Source organism: Apteryx mantelli, chromosome 18 (assembly GCF_036417845.1).
Source record: "Apteryx mantelli isolate bAptMan1 chromosome 18, bAptMan1.hap1, whole genome shotgun sequence".
NCBI lineage: Eukaryota > Metazoa > Chordata > Aves > Apterygiformes > Apterygidae > Apteryx > Apteryx mantelli.
The window spans coordinates 14,432,651-14,448,076 of record NC_089995.1 but is presented as its reverse complement, the minus strand read 5'-3'; the positions used below and the strand labels follow the sequence as shown (position 1 = coordinate 14,448,076).

Below are 15,426 nucleotides of genomic sequence, written 5' to 3'. Positions count from 1 at the left end.
GCCACATGGTGAGTCGTGCACTGGGGAGGGGGCTCTAGGGTAGGAGATCCTCTACCACAGAAAGACGGAGAAGAGAAGGGAGTTCTGTGCTTCCAGTGAAGTTCCTCTGCAGGACAGGGACCTGGTGTCCAGTTAGATCAAATCAGCAAGGGACTGGGGATTTAATGAGAAAGAAAACAAGCTTCCAAAAAGCACAGTGACCCCTTTGTAAAACAATAATTAGCATTGCAGTACTTGGTAATACCATGATGATTTTTCTGGTACTACGTCGTGAAGGAGTCTCACTGCACATTCCCTCAAATAGCAAATGTTTTGGGGAGTCTTATAAGACTGAAATCTGGATTTCAGAGTAGAAGGAAATGGCATATTAAATTGGAACGTAAATTAATGTTCTGTATGTTTCTAGTCCCTCCTGAATGCTTCTATCCCTGAGTATAGTCCCTGTGGTATCATATGAGAAACTAAATATATGTGGAACAGTAAGTTTCTGCTGGCAGCCTGTTGGCTGGATTAAAACAGAAACATTCTGACTTTAAGTGAAGGAACTTAAAATATAATAAAGCTCCCTATATACAAAAAATAAGGTAAAGTCATAAACTGGAGCAAAAACACTGCCTAGTTTATTTAATTTCAGTCATAAATTAATACTTTGGGGAAAGAATGTAGGAGACCTGACACACTTATTCCAGAAGAAATATGATGCAGGGCAAAGAAACTCTGTTAACAGAACTCACTGGCTGATACGGGACAATGAAATCCAGACCAGAATCATTCTGGTGGGAGAAACACATTCAATACTTGGCTTGGCTCAACTGTTAATATCAAAATTGAAAATTAATGTAATGACTAAACACGTCATGGCTAAACCTGTAAGTCCCTGATTTAAGTTGCAGTAGTCTAAATGACCTCCAAAGGATGACAGCACCATCCAACTGTCAGGCAGGGCACCAACAGCATCTTTTCCTGTCCTGATACTCACTCTGCTATCATTTTGCATGAGTCTTCTGCACATGTTTTAAGTTAAGCATATGGTTAAATGTTTTTTCTGAATGATGGGCATAGAATGAACGCAATTTGCAGCAAAAATCACTGGAGCAGATTCAGAATGCTGGCACCAATCTGTCTGCACTCCAGTTGTACCCCTGCTTCTCCTTGCCTTCCCTTTTTTCCTTACAAGCATTTGCAGCCCAAACCTACTACACTTTGCTTTTAATATGCAATTAAGTTGAGTTTTCAAACCTCTCTAGTCAATAGCTTCCAACATCATTCAATCAACCAGTGCACTGTCCTGATGGCTAAAAAGGAGGAAAAGCATAGCTTTCCAATTGCTACAAAGTTCCCTAACACTATGCATGAGACTCAAACTGAAGAAACTTGTTGAAAGAATGAATACGGCAGCAATTAATGTTAACTAAAACCTTTAGCAGTGTAAATCAACCCTGAAAGGCTATGGGAAACCAATAGTAGACATATGCAGGGAGTGACACAGTCCATCCAGGCTAGCTTACAGCTTTAAACAAGAAAAAAAAAAAGCCAAGAGATATAGAGTATTTCTATACTTAATGTTTTATTTCATCATGATTTTCCCTAAGGCCTTATTGCATGGCTGATGTCCTTATATTGCATACAAGACTGCTGGGTAACAGGTCATCTTTCAGTCCAAAGAGAAACAATATGAAAGGAAAAAAAACACATCAAGTCTCTTAGCATCCTGGAAAATTACTTACAAGAATGTTTCTTGCTACAAAACTTTAGAATTATCATAACTAGAAACAGTGATGAGGGAGCTTAAAGTTTTATGCAGTTATTATCTCCCTCAACTTAATTTAGTTCTCAGGGCTTCTGATTACATGCGGTATCAGTAGAAAAAAAAAAGTGAATCAGTGTCTGGCAGCAACATAGTTGTACATGTCTGGAACAACTATTTTGAAGTAGCTTTAACTTGCCAGATCTTGAAGCACGCTATGGCATAGTGTAGTGGCTGAGAATCCTCCTTCTCTCCTTCATCATGTGCTTCATCTGTCTTCTCCAACTAGAATGCTAGAAATTAGGTTAATACAGCTGTTAATGAGATCTAACACTACTGTTTGCACTGCAACAGCTCCTTGCCTTGATACAGATCCTACACTGGAGGAGAAGGCAGATACAGGGGACCATTGGCAAGGTCTACTGAAGAACTCAGTAATGCCATTCCAGAAAAAGTATTCTTTAATTGGATGGTGCCAGAGAGGAAAAGTAGCAGTATAAAGAGCAAAATGTAATAGCACCAATGTATACTTCTGCAAATTAAAATGGATTATCCCCAAACTGCTGGGGGGATGGCATTTTCATGTTGTCATGGTTGTCTGTTTCTTCTCAGGTAATGCCTAGCTTTGACATGGAGTGCTCTTCTTCATTCTGTGGAGTCCTATTTTTTCTATGACTACAAACCAAATGAGACTGTCAATCTTTTTTATGCCCTTTGACTGCTGGAAGGATATAATGAGACCAACATTTTGGTTTCCTGAAACTGTCTCTCAAATAGATGGTCATGTTGAAATCTGTTTTGAATTTCATATCCCTGGCCTCTTTAGACTCTCCTTTCTCTCTTGATCCTTCCCTGGAGAGATGGGGGATGGGAAAAGGAAGGGGAAAAAAAAAAGAAAACTATGATCTCTGAGATTAATGAAATCCCTCTTTGCATTATGTTTTCTTATGTGATACTGTCTTTTAGAGTTTGAATCAATATCCCTCACCTTTTAATTTTTTTTAATTAGATTGTAACTAGTATTTTATCAGTTTTCATAACTGCCTCTCAACATTTCTCTCGAAGTTATGGCAGGATGTAATATTTTCTAGAGTAGTTTTGCGTAGTCTAGACAGCTGACTTTTTCAGCTCAGAGGTAATGCCATATCTGCAGTCAAATAAGTTGTTGATATATAAAAACTGATACAATAGGATGTTCTGGCCTTCTCCCAATTTTCTTAATTGGCAGCAGAAAGATGCTACTGGTTTTAAAAATCTTTCCTATGAGGATTTCCAAATGAAAGTTGTGCTGATTGTGGTTCATTTCCCATGAATCTGGCAGTAAGTCATGGCACAATAACAGAAGTGAAATTAACCTTCTTAAAGACAGCACAGGCTAAAGATAGTCTACAGTTAAGTAAGACACAAGTATTTTGAGGTGAGTTTCTCAAGTTCGGAATGTATTACTCTCTAAGGCTTGCACACTTAATGCGACAGTGTGCTTAAATTAAGACTGAAATAAGAAGTCCAGTGTTTGTTGCACTACATTAATTCTCATAAAATACACCTTAAATAACAGGCTAAAACGTATTATTTATCTTAAAGGAGAAAATAACCAATTCAATTAAAACAAAGGAACATTCATTCCTTCTTACCTTTCTTATACTGCTTCCAGTATTCCCTGCACTAAGAATAGGAGCTATATGCACCATTTAACTGCTGGAGGAAATTGTCTATTTGTCAGTAAAGCCTGCTACAGATAACTAAAGGCCATATTTCCTTCTCAGACCATGACTGTGATATATTAATTGATCACTGTGAGGAGCTGCTGTTTAATTAAAGCTGTATGTGAAGGATCTAAATCAGCAAATTTGTATCTCTGTTTTAGTATAAGTAACTATTAACCGCCTCTAGTCCAGCGTACTGAACACCTTGTTTATCTTATTTACTACAGGAACATTTAATAAGATGCTAGTAGTATCTGTTAATTTTTTAAGGGGTTTTTTTTTTTTTTTTTTTTTTTTTTTTACACGTTTAGTTATGAAATTCACTGTGGTCTGTCAAGATAACATCTGTTCTAGTAAATCAAGGTAATAAAATAGCTTTCCATTTCTACAGTGAATGCTTTGTGAAGAAAAATACACTAGATAAGAAGCTTTATCAAGAAGCCTTGATTGTTTGAAGCTTGGAGTAATTTCAGCTTTCACTGGCATCAGTCAGGATTGTGAGCTTCCAGAACGGGAAAATCAACATAAGGCTATTTGAACCAGCTAGTTACTTAGTTATTGTGTGCTACTACTGTAAGAAGAGGGAGTCCTTTTTAGCTTTTTTTTTTTTCCCCTCCTAAAAGCCCTGTAGCTTTAGTCACATGTGGGAAACTCCCTTTGAGATTTGACCTCAAGTGATAGTCCATGAAAAAGTTGCAAATGAAAGCTAAACAGATTACAATAGGAAGGTGAACTAACACTTGCCATCTGCAGCCTCTTCATCCCAAGTTCCTTGAGTCTGATGTTTACATTACTCAGTATCAGATAAAAGGAATTATGTGGTCCAGTGATAAAGGATTCTGAACTCCTGCAAGACAGCAGGCAAGTCTTGTAACCTTGCTGTGTACAGTCAACACAACTGTTAAGCTGGTGTTTCAAGACAGAAGGGAAAATTAAGCATTGCGTCAGACAATGTTCTTAGGTAAATACATGAAAAGCTATATGCTACCACCTCTACATTCTCAGCTGTCTGGTGCCATTGAATTTTCCTGGGTAAAGCTGGGTTAAAAAAAAATACTGTTAACTGTATAGGTCAAGAAGAGGAATATAAATTGCATCTTCAAACAAAATCCATGCGAACAGCAGGAAAATCTTTAGAAAACAGGCTGGCTTCATCTATTACCACATTCCCTACTTCGATATACTTTCCTAGAGTAGACATGGACAGATGAATTGGTGCAGAATAATCCTTGACCACACCATGTGTTCAAGAAAATGTTACGACAAAATAAGACTGTGTCTCCGGCAGGAATATAGTGTCATTCAAATGCCACACGAAAGTAGGAATGTTTTTGTAGGGAGCCTTCAGTCATATTCTTACTTTACTATTGTCTTATTTGTCTATATAATTTAAATGTACAATTTAAATGTAAATAAAAATGCATGTTTAGTTTTTGAACAAACAAGGAATCCTACATTGTCAAATAGAAAATTTATTTCTGTCCTCCTCTATAGGGCTTATCTGCCAGCAGGGCTGGGATGTAAACACACACCTTGTACCATTTAGTGCACCTAAGACTTTCTTTTGACTTAGAGTCCATAGATGATGGCATTGATACTATAATGATAACAAAATTATCTTGTAGAACAATAAAGTAAGATAAAAACACAATTATATGCTTTGGCATATATATTTCTTACAGTTGTATAAATTATTTTTCAGTTTTTTGAATAGCTGATTCCATGAATGTATGTGCTCCTAGACTGAGTAATTACTTACAATACTGTGTGGTATTACTGTGGTAAAATATTATTTAAATAATATCTGTTCATCTCAGTATCAATTTTAGACATGCAGGCGCCCAATACTGTTTGATAAATTAATTTAAAATAGATGGAAAACCTGAAAAGCTTATCAAACTTGCTAACTATACTCACTAACCATTTATACCTACTTAATGCAATCCTGCACAAAACCCATATCTACTTATCACCTTTTGTTTCTTTCCACATATTGTTTGTATATCATGATACCATAAAAGACATCTTTCCTTGGGCATTAGTATAGCTTCTGCCATGCAATGGGACACTGTCTTATCTGATGAATTCTGTATTAGGGGGGAAAATACTACTTTGTACTGATAGTTCTTTCTCCTTACAAAAAACATAACATTTTTAAATATTCTGTCTATATGTCGGACATGTTGTATACATTCTCTGTTGCATATTTCAAAAATATCAGAATTACTGACTAGCAGAAAATAACATGGAGGAGTTAAAACTGAGATTTCATATGCCTTTCCTTTCATCAGTCACTTCTGCTTTCAGAAATCAAATGGCAGAAACATACATTCCTCTTTCAGTCAGGATTGCCCCTTTGGGAGTGAGTCGAGCAGTTCATGTTAGAAGAGTCCTTTGTTCCCTTTACTTAGGGTATCAGAACAGTTGGGCATCAGAGATAAATTATCTATTGTTTCTGTTAATTTAATTTGTATTTCACTGCAAAACAAGGTGCTCAGAATTTCTTGGTAAGACAAATAAATAAGAAAACCTGAAATAGTCACAAATATTAATATCTTCATTGGTTCAGAAGGAAGCACTGTAGCAGGTCTTTCAAAGGAGACTCGAATGTTTTATTTACTCAATAATCTGAAAAAAGCAGGAACTAACGTCCAAGCCAAAATTGCATTCAGGGACTGTCTCTTCCAGGTTGATCGTGCCTGACCCAAAACCTAAACCCCTTTCTAGGTGCACAGTTCAGTGTACCAGGCAGTGATGATCAACATCCCATTCATTGTCTCATGCTATGTTTGTCCCCACCGTTTTGTTCGGTTAGCCCTTTTCTCATGAAGAACCCTTCCTATTCTTGCATGATCTCTAGGTTTATATAAGCTGGCTCTTAGCCTTTGCTTCCAGGTTGTTGTTGGACCTTTCCTTGCAGTCACATCACATTAAAGTGACTGCATCACATTGAAGTGATGTAGTTTTTCAAGTTTCTTTTTTTTCTAAAGGGGTCATCACTGCTTAGACTGTGACAGTCTGAAATTACTGAGTCACCACCAACAGACATTTAGAATTATTCCTCAAAATAAAGTTAGGCTGGAAACATCATTAGCCAGTTTTAAGGGAGAAAAAAACCCAACCCCTAATCACAGTATTCTATTTATATTCCAGCAATTCAGCCCTATCCCTCCAGCACCACCCTCTGTGACTACACTTCCTAAGAAGATTACACTTCTCCCCGTGAAGTGAAAATTACCTTCTTGCGGGGAGAAAGCGTTTAATTACGGCCCTGCTTCCTCTCGTCGCCATGGTGATCCCAGGCAAACAGCCTGCTCCCGTCCGCCTTATCAGCCCCGGTGCCCCCCGCCCCGCCGAAGCCGCCGCCGAGCGCGGGGCGAGCCGCGGCCGCGGAGCCGGCGGTGCCCGTCGGGAGGCGCCGCCGCGGGGGCGCGCGCCGGGCCCTTACCTGGGTGCTGCGGGGCGGCGGGGCCCGCGGGCTCGGTGAGGATGCTGGGGTCGCTCTGCGACCTGCCCCGCGGGAGGAAGCACCCGGTGCCTTCTTCGGACGCGGCCATGAGGTGGAGGGCGGGCGGGCGGGCGGCTCAGAGGCGGGGGGAGGAGGAGGCGGCGCGCATGGGGCCGGCGGCGGCCGGGGAGCGGCGGCGGCGGCGGGGCGTCAGCCGGGCAAGCCCAGCCGCGGCAGCATCTTCGCCGGCGCCGGGGGCAGGCTGCGGCGCGGCGCTCAGGGGGCAGCCGCCGGCGCCGCGGCGGGGCGGGCCATGCCGCCGGGGCGGTGGGGAAGAGCCGGGGCGCGGGCCCGCCGCCGCCGCCGCCGTCCCCTGCCTCCCGCCGAGCGCTGCCCGCGGCGTCGCCTCAAGCCGCCGCGCCGCCGGGAGCATCTGTCGGAAAACATGGGGATTCTCCCATCGTGCCCCGCGCGCGGCCGCGTGACGTCACGGCGGGGGGGGGCCCGGCGGGCGGGCGCCGCACCTGCACTGCACAAAGGCGGGGGCCGCCGCAGGTGCGCGCGGCGTCCGGGCGCCGCCCGCGCCGCGGGCACGTGACGGCGGGGAGGTGCCGCGCCCCGCCCCGGCGCGCGGGCTGTGGGGCGAGGGTCGCGCCGCGCCGCGCCACGCCGTGACGTGATGTGCCGTGAGGGGCCGCGCCGGGCCCCCTCGAGCTCTCCCGCCGCCGCCCTCGCCGGGAGCTGGAGCGGCCCCCGGCGCGACGGGCTCGATGCCGTGGGGAGGCCGCCGCCCTGGCCCGCCGGAGGCGTCTGTGCCCGCCCGGGCCCGTGGGGAGCGTTTCTGACCGTGGGTTTTGGGTGTGTGTGTGGGGGGGTTTCCTGTTTTTTTTTTTTCCTCTTTTTCCTCCCCTCGGTCAGAAAGTGCCGATTCATCCCCGGCGAGGCGCCGGGGGAGCGTGGCGGTCCCGTCCGCGCCTCGCTGGGGGAAACGGCCCCGCAGCGCGACTCGGGAGCGAGTTCTCCAGAGAACGGCTTAAACCGGGCGCGCGCGTGGGTTGCGCTTTAGGCCTGGGGGTGTTTGGTAATAAGGGGGTGTTTAGCAGTGGTTTCACTGAAATGGGATATTTCGTCTAAGCGTTTTCGTTTGGGAATTTGTTTGAAAACAAGAACGGGGCAATTGTGCTGTTTTTTGTTAAATCGGAGGTGATTGACCTCCCGCTGGGGGGGGGGGGGGTGCCAGCAGGGGGCTGCTCGTGTGCTCAGTGCTCCAGGTGGTGTCTCCTTTGCTGAGCACTGGCCTGTAAAAAGCAAAGGCGCTCTTTAATCTGAAGTCATACAGAGCATTCAAGCAGCACCTTAGGGTTATGCAGTTTTTCTCTTCATTTATTATAGCACGGTAGTGTTCAGAAATATGTATTAAACCTCGCTTTTGTCTTTGTATGGGACTAGTATTAAGGAATATGCATATGTACAAGTAGACTTCTTAGGCTGACCTGGTAGCAACGACTAGAGGTGAAGTTGCCTGATGCTTCCCATTGTAAGATGGGTATAAATCTGCCATATATTATGGATGGAACTTTCTGTGTCAGAAAACTTTCCATTAACTTAATTATTTATTTGTATACATATTTTGTTTTTACAGAAACTAAAGCAAGTATGCTTTAGCCATTTCTGAAAGTAGGAGCAAAGGAAACTTTTCTAAAAACAACAAAACCCCCTCATGTCTATCACATTGAGAACTGTATTTGCCTTTTTGTCTTGAAGCAGGGGTTTCAAAGATGGTCAGCTGCACACATCTCCCTCGGGAAGTCACCTTTGGACTAGGTATTTCTTGACGTTTGGTCAACTTAGTGACCTTTTAAAAAAAAGAAATCTGTGGGCATTCATTTAATATAGTGGTTGATAACAAAATTCTTCGAAGACTGCATTTGAACAAGGCCTGAGTATGGCTTTTCTGGTGATGTCTGCCCATGGCTAGGATAAGCTGCTGCATATAATAGTGAGTTTGAATACTGTCATGAGAACAGAAATTGAACAAGGGGTTTAAAGCAAAATATCAGAGTTCCTCATTCAATGAGTACTATCCCCTTTTGCTTTGTATAAGGCAGATCCTAAGGAAAAAGTAGCATGTGGTAGTGTAATCAAAAGCTGTATCATAATGCAAGAGAATAAATGAAGGTAGCAGGGGCATTCTGTAGTTTTTTGAGAGTTTAATATTGCAATTTTGACACATTTTTAGTATCAGTTTTTGTAATGACTTCTAAGCCTTGTGAGCAAAACAGCTCACTGTAATTCCAAAAGACAGCTAATGAGCCATTTTTATCATGCCATAAAACATCCCTGAGGAAACAAACAAGCAAATAAAAACAAAACAGTTCTTTAAGGGATGCTTTAAAGATGTTGGGATGTGTTTTGTACCCCTTTTCCTCTAGAGCCAATTACAATTTAAAAAATTGTGTTAAATTATTTAAACCTATAGTGCTAAATATTGTCTGTTTTGAAAAAAGTATGTTTACATGCATGTCTTTTAGTTTCATGTTAATAATAATGTGTCTATTTCCACTCTCTATTTTCTGACCTTAAAGTAGCTTCCACAGTCTTTCTGGGGGCAAACCCCAAGCTTATCCATGAGAGAAAACATTTGAGGCAAAGCATTTTCTCCATGTTGAAGGATGAATGCCACAAGGAATTGAGCATGCTTGCTGAAGTAAATAAAAGTTGGAGGCAAGCAGCAACCAATATAATGCAAGTATTTTGATGTGTAAATACCTCTGAAAGTCATAAGGAAGCTAAACTTGGTTCTAGTTGTGGTGCTAAACACATGCAAAATTGTAAAAACTGTCCTTAAGTTCCCTTTTACTACTTGATATAATTCTATAAATGTGACAAAAATACTTGCAGCATCAGAGCTGCCATAATTAGTAACATAATTCTCTCTCTATTTTCTGTCTACAACAGTTTTGTGGTAAATAAGTTTGCAACATTTTCCAGTAAGTACACTGAACTGATACCTCTTTTTCCTCTCAATGGATATCCAGCCTTTGATCTTTATGATGAAAAGTTAGACTTCTTTCTAATTTAGTGGCATGTGATATTTCTGCAATTGGAATCCATTTAGTGGCAAAAAATACTTCTTAAAATGAAATATCAATACAAGGAACACAAGATAAACTTTATTTAGCTTTATGCACATTTCACAAACAAAACCAATGCATTTCCATGAGACATACCTTCCCTTGAGAAATTTAAAAAATGCAATATGTACATTATATGTACGTAATCAGAGTGTAAAAGCATGATTTGGTTCATGTGACTTCTGTTTGGTAGACAGCTGAACTCCTGTTTCATGATATAGTTATATAAAACAAATACTAGTGTGTGTTAGAAATGGAGTCATTCTCTGAGGAGAAAGAGGTGAGTCATGCCCATGCTGTTTTTCTTGAGTCAGCAGAATATTGAACAACCTCATTTTCATTGATATGAAGCCCATATGTGATCTCTGAACATAGCTCTGATCTTTGAATAACAGCACAGAAAGAAAAATCAGCTCAGGATACATTTTGATTGACGATATCAACTTTAATGTTAAAGTTGTTTCGATGACCAAGGGAAAAATATCCTTGCTCAGAGCAATTTTCTTAGGTGCAGCAAGATAAAGCATTTGTTCAGTTGCTTATGATTCTTAACCTAGCTTTTCAGATTTTATGACAGCCTGTCATAGTTCAGTATGCTTATACTAACAGTAAAGATGAATGCTCAGAAAGGCTGCTGTCTCTATTTGCTTTGTGGGTTTTTGTTTTTTGTTGTTTTTTTCCCCCCTCAGATGTATCTTGGTAAAAGGACATAGGGCATATTTTGAACCTGTATTTATCAAGAAGATAAAATAAATGCATGTCTCTGAGAACAGATATAAGTATCATCCAGAAGTCATAACTTTGTAACGATGAAGGCTGGAAAGATGTCTTCTCCAAAGCATGATGATGTAATTGCTACTATGGAAGGAAAATAAAAAATGAATAAGCATGGGGGATTTGTTTTTGGTGGCTTCAGGTACATATTCACATTTAACATCTCTGATACTTAAGAGCTATTCTAGGAATTGCCCATCTAATTTTCATATTTGCTTTCTCTCACAGCTGTACTGCTCTGTCTGTCATTTTATGATGACTGAAGGAGCAGGAAAGGAGGAGGCAGGGGAAAAATGTAAGAGACGACAGTCAGCTCAGCTGCCTGCCTTCTTGACAAACAGCTCTGCTCACATAAGTCCTTCTAGGTAGCAGTGCAATGACAAAGAGAACGTGAACCTATACTTTATTTCAGTGATTCCAAATTATGCATCTTATAATAGTAACAACAACAACGTAACAGTTTATGGGGAGGGAACATCTGTGACATGCAAAAGGCCAGTAGAGAATTACAGGGATGTGATAGCTGCCTTTTCCCTGCTTCTTGCACACAATTATTAGGCACAGCTATGTGTGGAAGACAGTGGAGGACTCCTGCAGTGCTATCCAAGCCAGTGAGGCTGGAGGTGATACGCCATGTAAATACTGCTTGTGCCAATTCAAGCGCTGAAGGAGTGAATCTGGTTTTCCTTTCTATTTTGTTTTTTTCCCTGAGACCTCAAAATTTCTGAGGGAAAGGGGAGTATATCTAACTTACATTGCAGGTCCAAATCTTGTTCCTTTCTTCATTGCCTTTTGGGGAACATATATTCTTTATACAGATCTTCCTTTTTTAATAGGCACAGTGTTCTTGAGGAGGAACATGGCTAGAATTTCCCTATTATTCTCACCTTTATTCTCAAAGTATTCCATGGTATCAGATACTGCGGAAAAACTGTAGACATGGGAGGTCTGAAGACAATATCTAATACAATTTGCACTCTGTAGGCAATACTAATTAATATAGGAAAACCCAGTGAAGTATTTATTAAACTCATAACATGAGATGCAGGTTTTAGACTCAAGGATAAAAGAAATAGCATAAAGAATCTGGAGTTTGTTGTAAATATCCAAAAATGCTGTGTAAGATCCCAGAAAAAGTTTATCATTAGAGTCAGAAAATTCCACTTTAAATCAATAAGTTGTCCTTTGACATACTTTAAGGGTGAGAAAAATACCTGATCGTCATGCCTGATCTGTCTTTTAATCAGTGTAATGTGGTTGGAATCTCTAGGACGAGAGATCCCACCACGGGTGAGCGCCTGGCTCCCCTAACAGGGAACATTTTCTGCTGACTTCATTTGCCCCTCAAGTCTGCCCTCTCCGCCAGGTCCTTTCCCAAACACGTGTATTTTCCCCCGTGGAAAGGCTCTTTTGCTGCGCCCCGAGGGACGGTGCTCAGTCAGGGGCGGCCGGGGCGGCGCGGAGCCCGCGCTCCCGCCCTGCCCCGCGCCGCTGTCCTGCGGTGCCGGGCGGCAGCGCCAGGGGGCGCCGTGCGCGCGGGGCCCCGACGGCCCCTAACGGCCGTTGGTGCGCGAGGCCACGTGAGGCGGCAGCGGCCGTTGGTGCGCGAGGCCACCTGGCGCGGCGGCGGCCGAGGGCTGCGCGGTACCTCCCTGTGCTGTCTATTAACATTTGGCGCAAAAAGGAAGCTAGTTCTGCGGTGTGCATGCCATTAAAGGGGTTTATTTCCTGCTTTCCTTTGAGGGAGGATTTTGCGCAACATGCTGCCTGTGGAGTTTGCCACGTGCCTCCCGTTGGTGTCCTCCGAACTGTGAGGGGAGGCTGAACACGAGGATCCCGGTCCTGCCCCGCGTTGTGCCCTGCCAGCTTTGCCCAGGATTTACTCACCTTGTCAGGTATTTGACCCTGGGTTTTAACTTTAGCTCTGTGGAATCACGAACCTCATTTTGTTAAGACATCCTAGGCCCATATGACACTATATAAATGTTAATTAATAGTTTGATCATGTCAACTGGTTAAGCCTTTTTTGTCTGATTTATTGGTGGAGAAGGGAAAGCTGCTTTCCCAATGGCTTCCGAGTAGCTGAAAATAACAGTGCTTCCTAAATCTTTAACCCTTTGCTTGTTAATAGTCTACAGTTGGATGTTTGGTGTCTGTCTTAACTGAATCTTGTAAAAATTTAGGACCTCATTATGTTAAAAAGAATGAATATGTGCTGGGGAAGAGTTTGTAACAAAACAGTCGTAACTTGCCCAAGTGCTCGTAAGTCCTGACTTTGCTGTATTAGTGAAATGAGTGTCAGGAAGGTGTTCTCAACAGCACACGAATCATCTTCCTCACTTTATGTGTCCAGCAAATAAGAAATATGGGAAATATAATTTGCTTGCAGTTGAGACTTTATCAGAAAAAGCACCGTGCTCCATTTCATGCTTTTAGGATAGTGATCCGAACACTGTTGTGGGCATTAATACGCCCTGGGGCAGATTTGCTGCTATCTGGTCGTTCCATTCAAATCCTTTACCTATTCTGCCTGGTTGCAGTATGTTCAGAAGTGTTTTTTCCTTTGCCAGTTCTCATCTTGAATGGCATGCCTGAAATACCTGAGCTCTTCGTTAACACAACCCTTTCATTGAGCAATTGTACGTCTGTCAGCTTTTCTTATGTATGTTACTTACTCTCCATTATTTGTGTTTCAAGATCACTCAGATGTGTTGAAGTAGAGGTAAAAAGATAGAAGCTGTTTGACTCAGTCCACTAAGTGGGTAAAGATAAAGGTTCTTCACAAAGGGCTAAAACTTAGCATCTGCTACTAATTGATTTTTAGATTATAAAGAAAAAGACTGCTTGCTACTTTCTTATTAAAGTCTGATTTAAGTAATTCTGGTCAGTTTGTCCTTAGAGTTTCAACATCAATAGCCATTCATAGTACATTTTAGAAGAACTAATTTGAGAAATAGTGGTTTAAAAGGCTGATAAAAATATGTTATTTATATACTTTGGCAATTTTCCAAGAAACTCTTTAGGTAATTTTGTCAAAAACATTTAAAATTTTTCTGTTTCCTGGTAGTTTTGTTCCCCTCAAACAGTTTCCAACTAGATCTGTGTCCTGCTTTCTGTAATTTATCAGTTTACCAGAAGGCAAAACATTTTTATTTCTGCTATCACAGACTCTGCACAACTGAGATTTTTCAGATTCAGGACTGGTTCAGGTTTGAAATGGAGACCATCTTGATGAAGGAAAGCAAGTTTGCTGTTTGTTTTTATTATTAACTTTATTATGTTAGTGGCTAGTGAACAAGAAAATGGGGGCCCAGTGTGTTAGCTAGCCACTGTCCACACATGTAAGAAGAGTGGGGCTCCCTAAGCCCCGCAGTTCAGGCAAGCAGAGCTGCACAATCAGAAATTATTCTCAGACCCAGAGCTGGTATTTCGCTACTGCGTTTGTTCTTATGAAGGCTTATCTCTACTATGAGATAAGCAATGCTTTTATTGTTCTTGGAAGCAGTAATGGCATTGGTGATCAGAAAGGGCTAGTTCATCTTCAAAGTACTGCAGAGACATTAACTAATTATTTAGGATTGTATAAACTTTCTAGGATCTTTCTAGACTCTTCAGTTACTGGCACAAGTCCACAACTACCACAGCAGTCAGCAAAAGTTCTGTGCAGGGGTTTGTCTCCCTTCTTGGGGCCTAGAGGACTGGTTGCCTCTGATTTTTCATACGTCACTTTGGTAAATTAAGAACCTGTTTGTATTTCATCATAGCAAGTATCTTGGGGTGACAGCAAAGCCTTTTAGGATGTTTCTTAGAGGCTCAGTCTCTGGATGCTGGACAAGATTCACCTCTCAAGATCACTTCCAGCCCTATTTTCTACAATAATAGCAATGGATTCCAAAAGGAAATAGTAATAGAGATCAGTGTGGAAAAGTTAGTCTTATTTGCTGTATACAAGATGTAATAACAAATTTTGTAAATGAGCAGGTGCATTTTATATTAGATATATGCAAACTCTGCATTTTAAGAGAGACATTGATGGCCAAAAGAGTGTCCCTCCAAAAATATAAAGTGCAATAGACAAATGCCTGAACGTACCTTGGGCTTGGATCCTGATATAAAGTATTATCAGAAACATCAAGAAAATCATTGATGATTTCAGTGGGCTGAAGCCTCATTTGATGCCTCATGATGTAGCTACTCTGCAAGTTTAGCATAAAGATAACATATTAAATGTAAATAGAATAAAGTTGTTTCTAGTTATAATCAATAATTTGCTTTTGTGACTTGTAGACTAAATTTAAGTGTTTACTCAAACCAAACACCAGCTGAATTCAAAGGAGCTTATGAGGAATGAAAGGATATATACCTTTGTTCCATTCATCTGCCTTGTTTCCTGTTTCTTAGTTAGCCTTTTCTTTCAATCTTAGTCTTTTTAACATGTTTTATACACTTGAATATACAAATTTATTTACATCTTTCTGTAATATTCCTTTCATAAGTGTCAGATGAAGAATAGCAAATATACCATTCTTTTTATCAGACATAATGAATATGATTTTGCCCTCCAGTGGTAGGTTTCTACAGGTATTTCTATGTTGACTTTACATCAGACTGATGAAT

The 15,426-nt window shown here is 41.4% G+C and overlaps 1 protein-coding gene across 1 annotated transcript in view; it reads right to left on the bottom strand.

Moving 5' to 3' along the window:
• PHACTR3 (phosphatase and actin regulator 3) overlaps nucleotides 1-7,010 on the bottom strand; it is a 118,265-nt gene extending 111,255 nt beyond the window's left edge. Inside the window, exon 1 of the mRNA XM_067307657.1 lies at nucleotides 6,902-7,010. Coding sequence (XP_067163758.1) covers nucleotides 6,902-7,010 — 109 coding nt within the window. The remainder of the gene's footprint in view (nucleotides 1-6,901) is intronic.
• Between the last annotated feature and the right edge of the window lie 8,416 nt (nucleotides 7,011-15,426).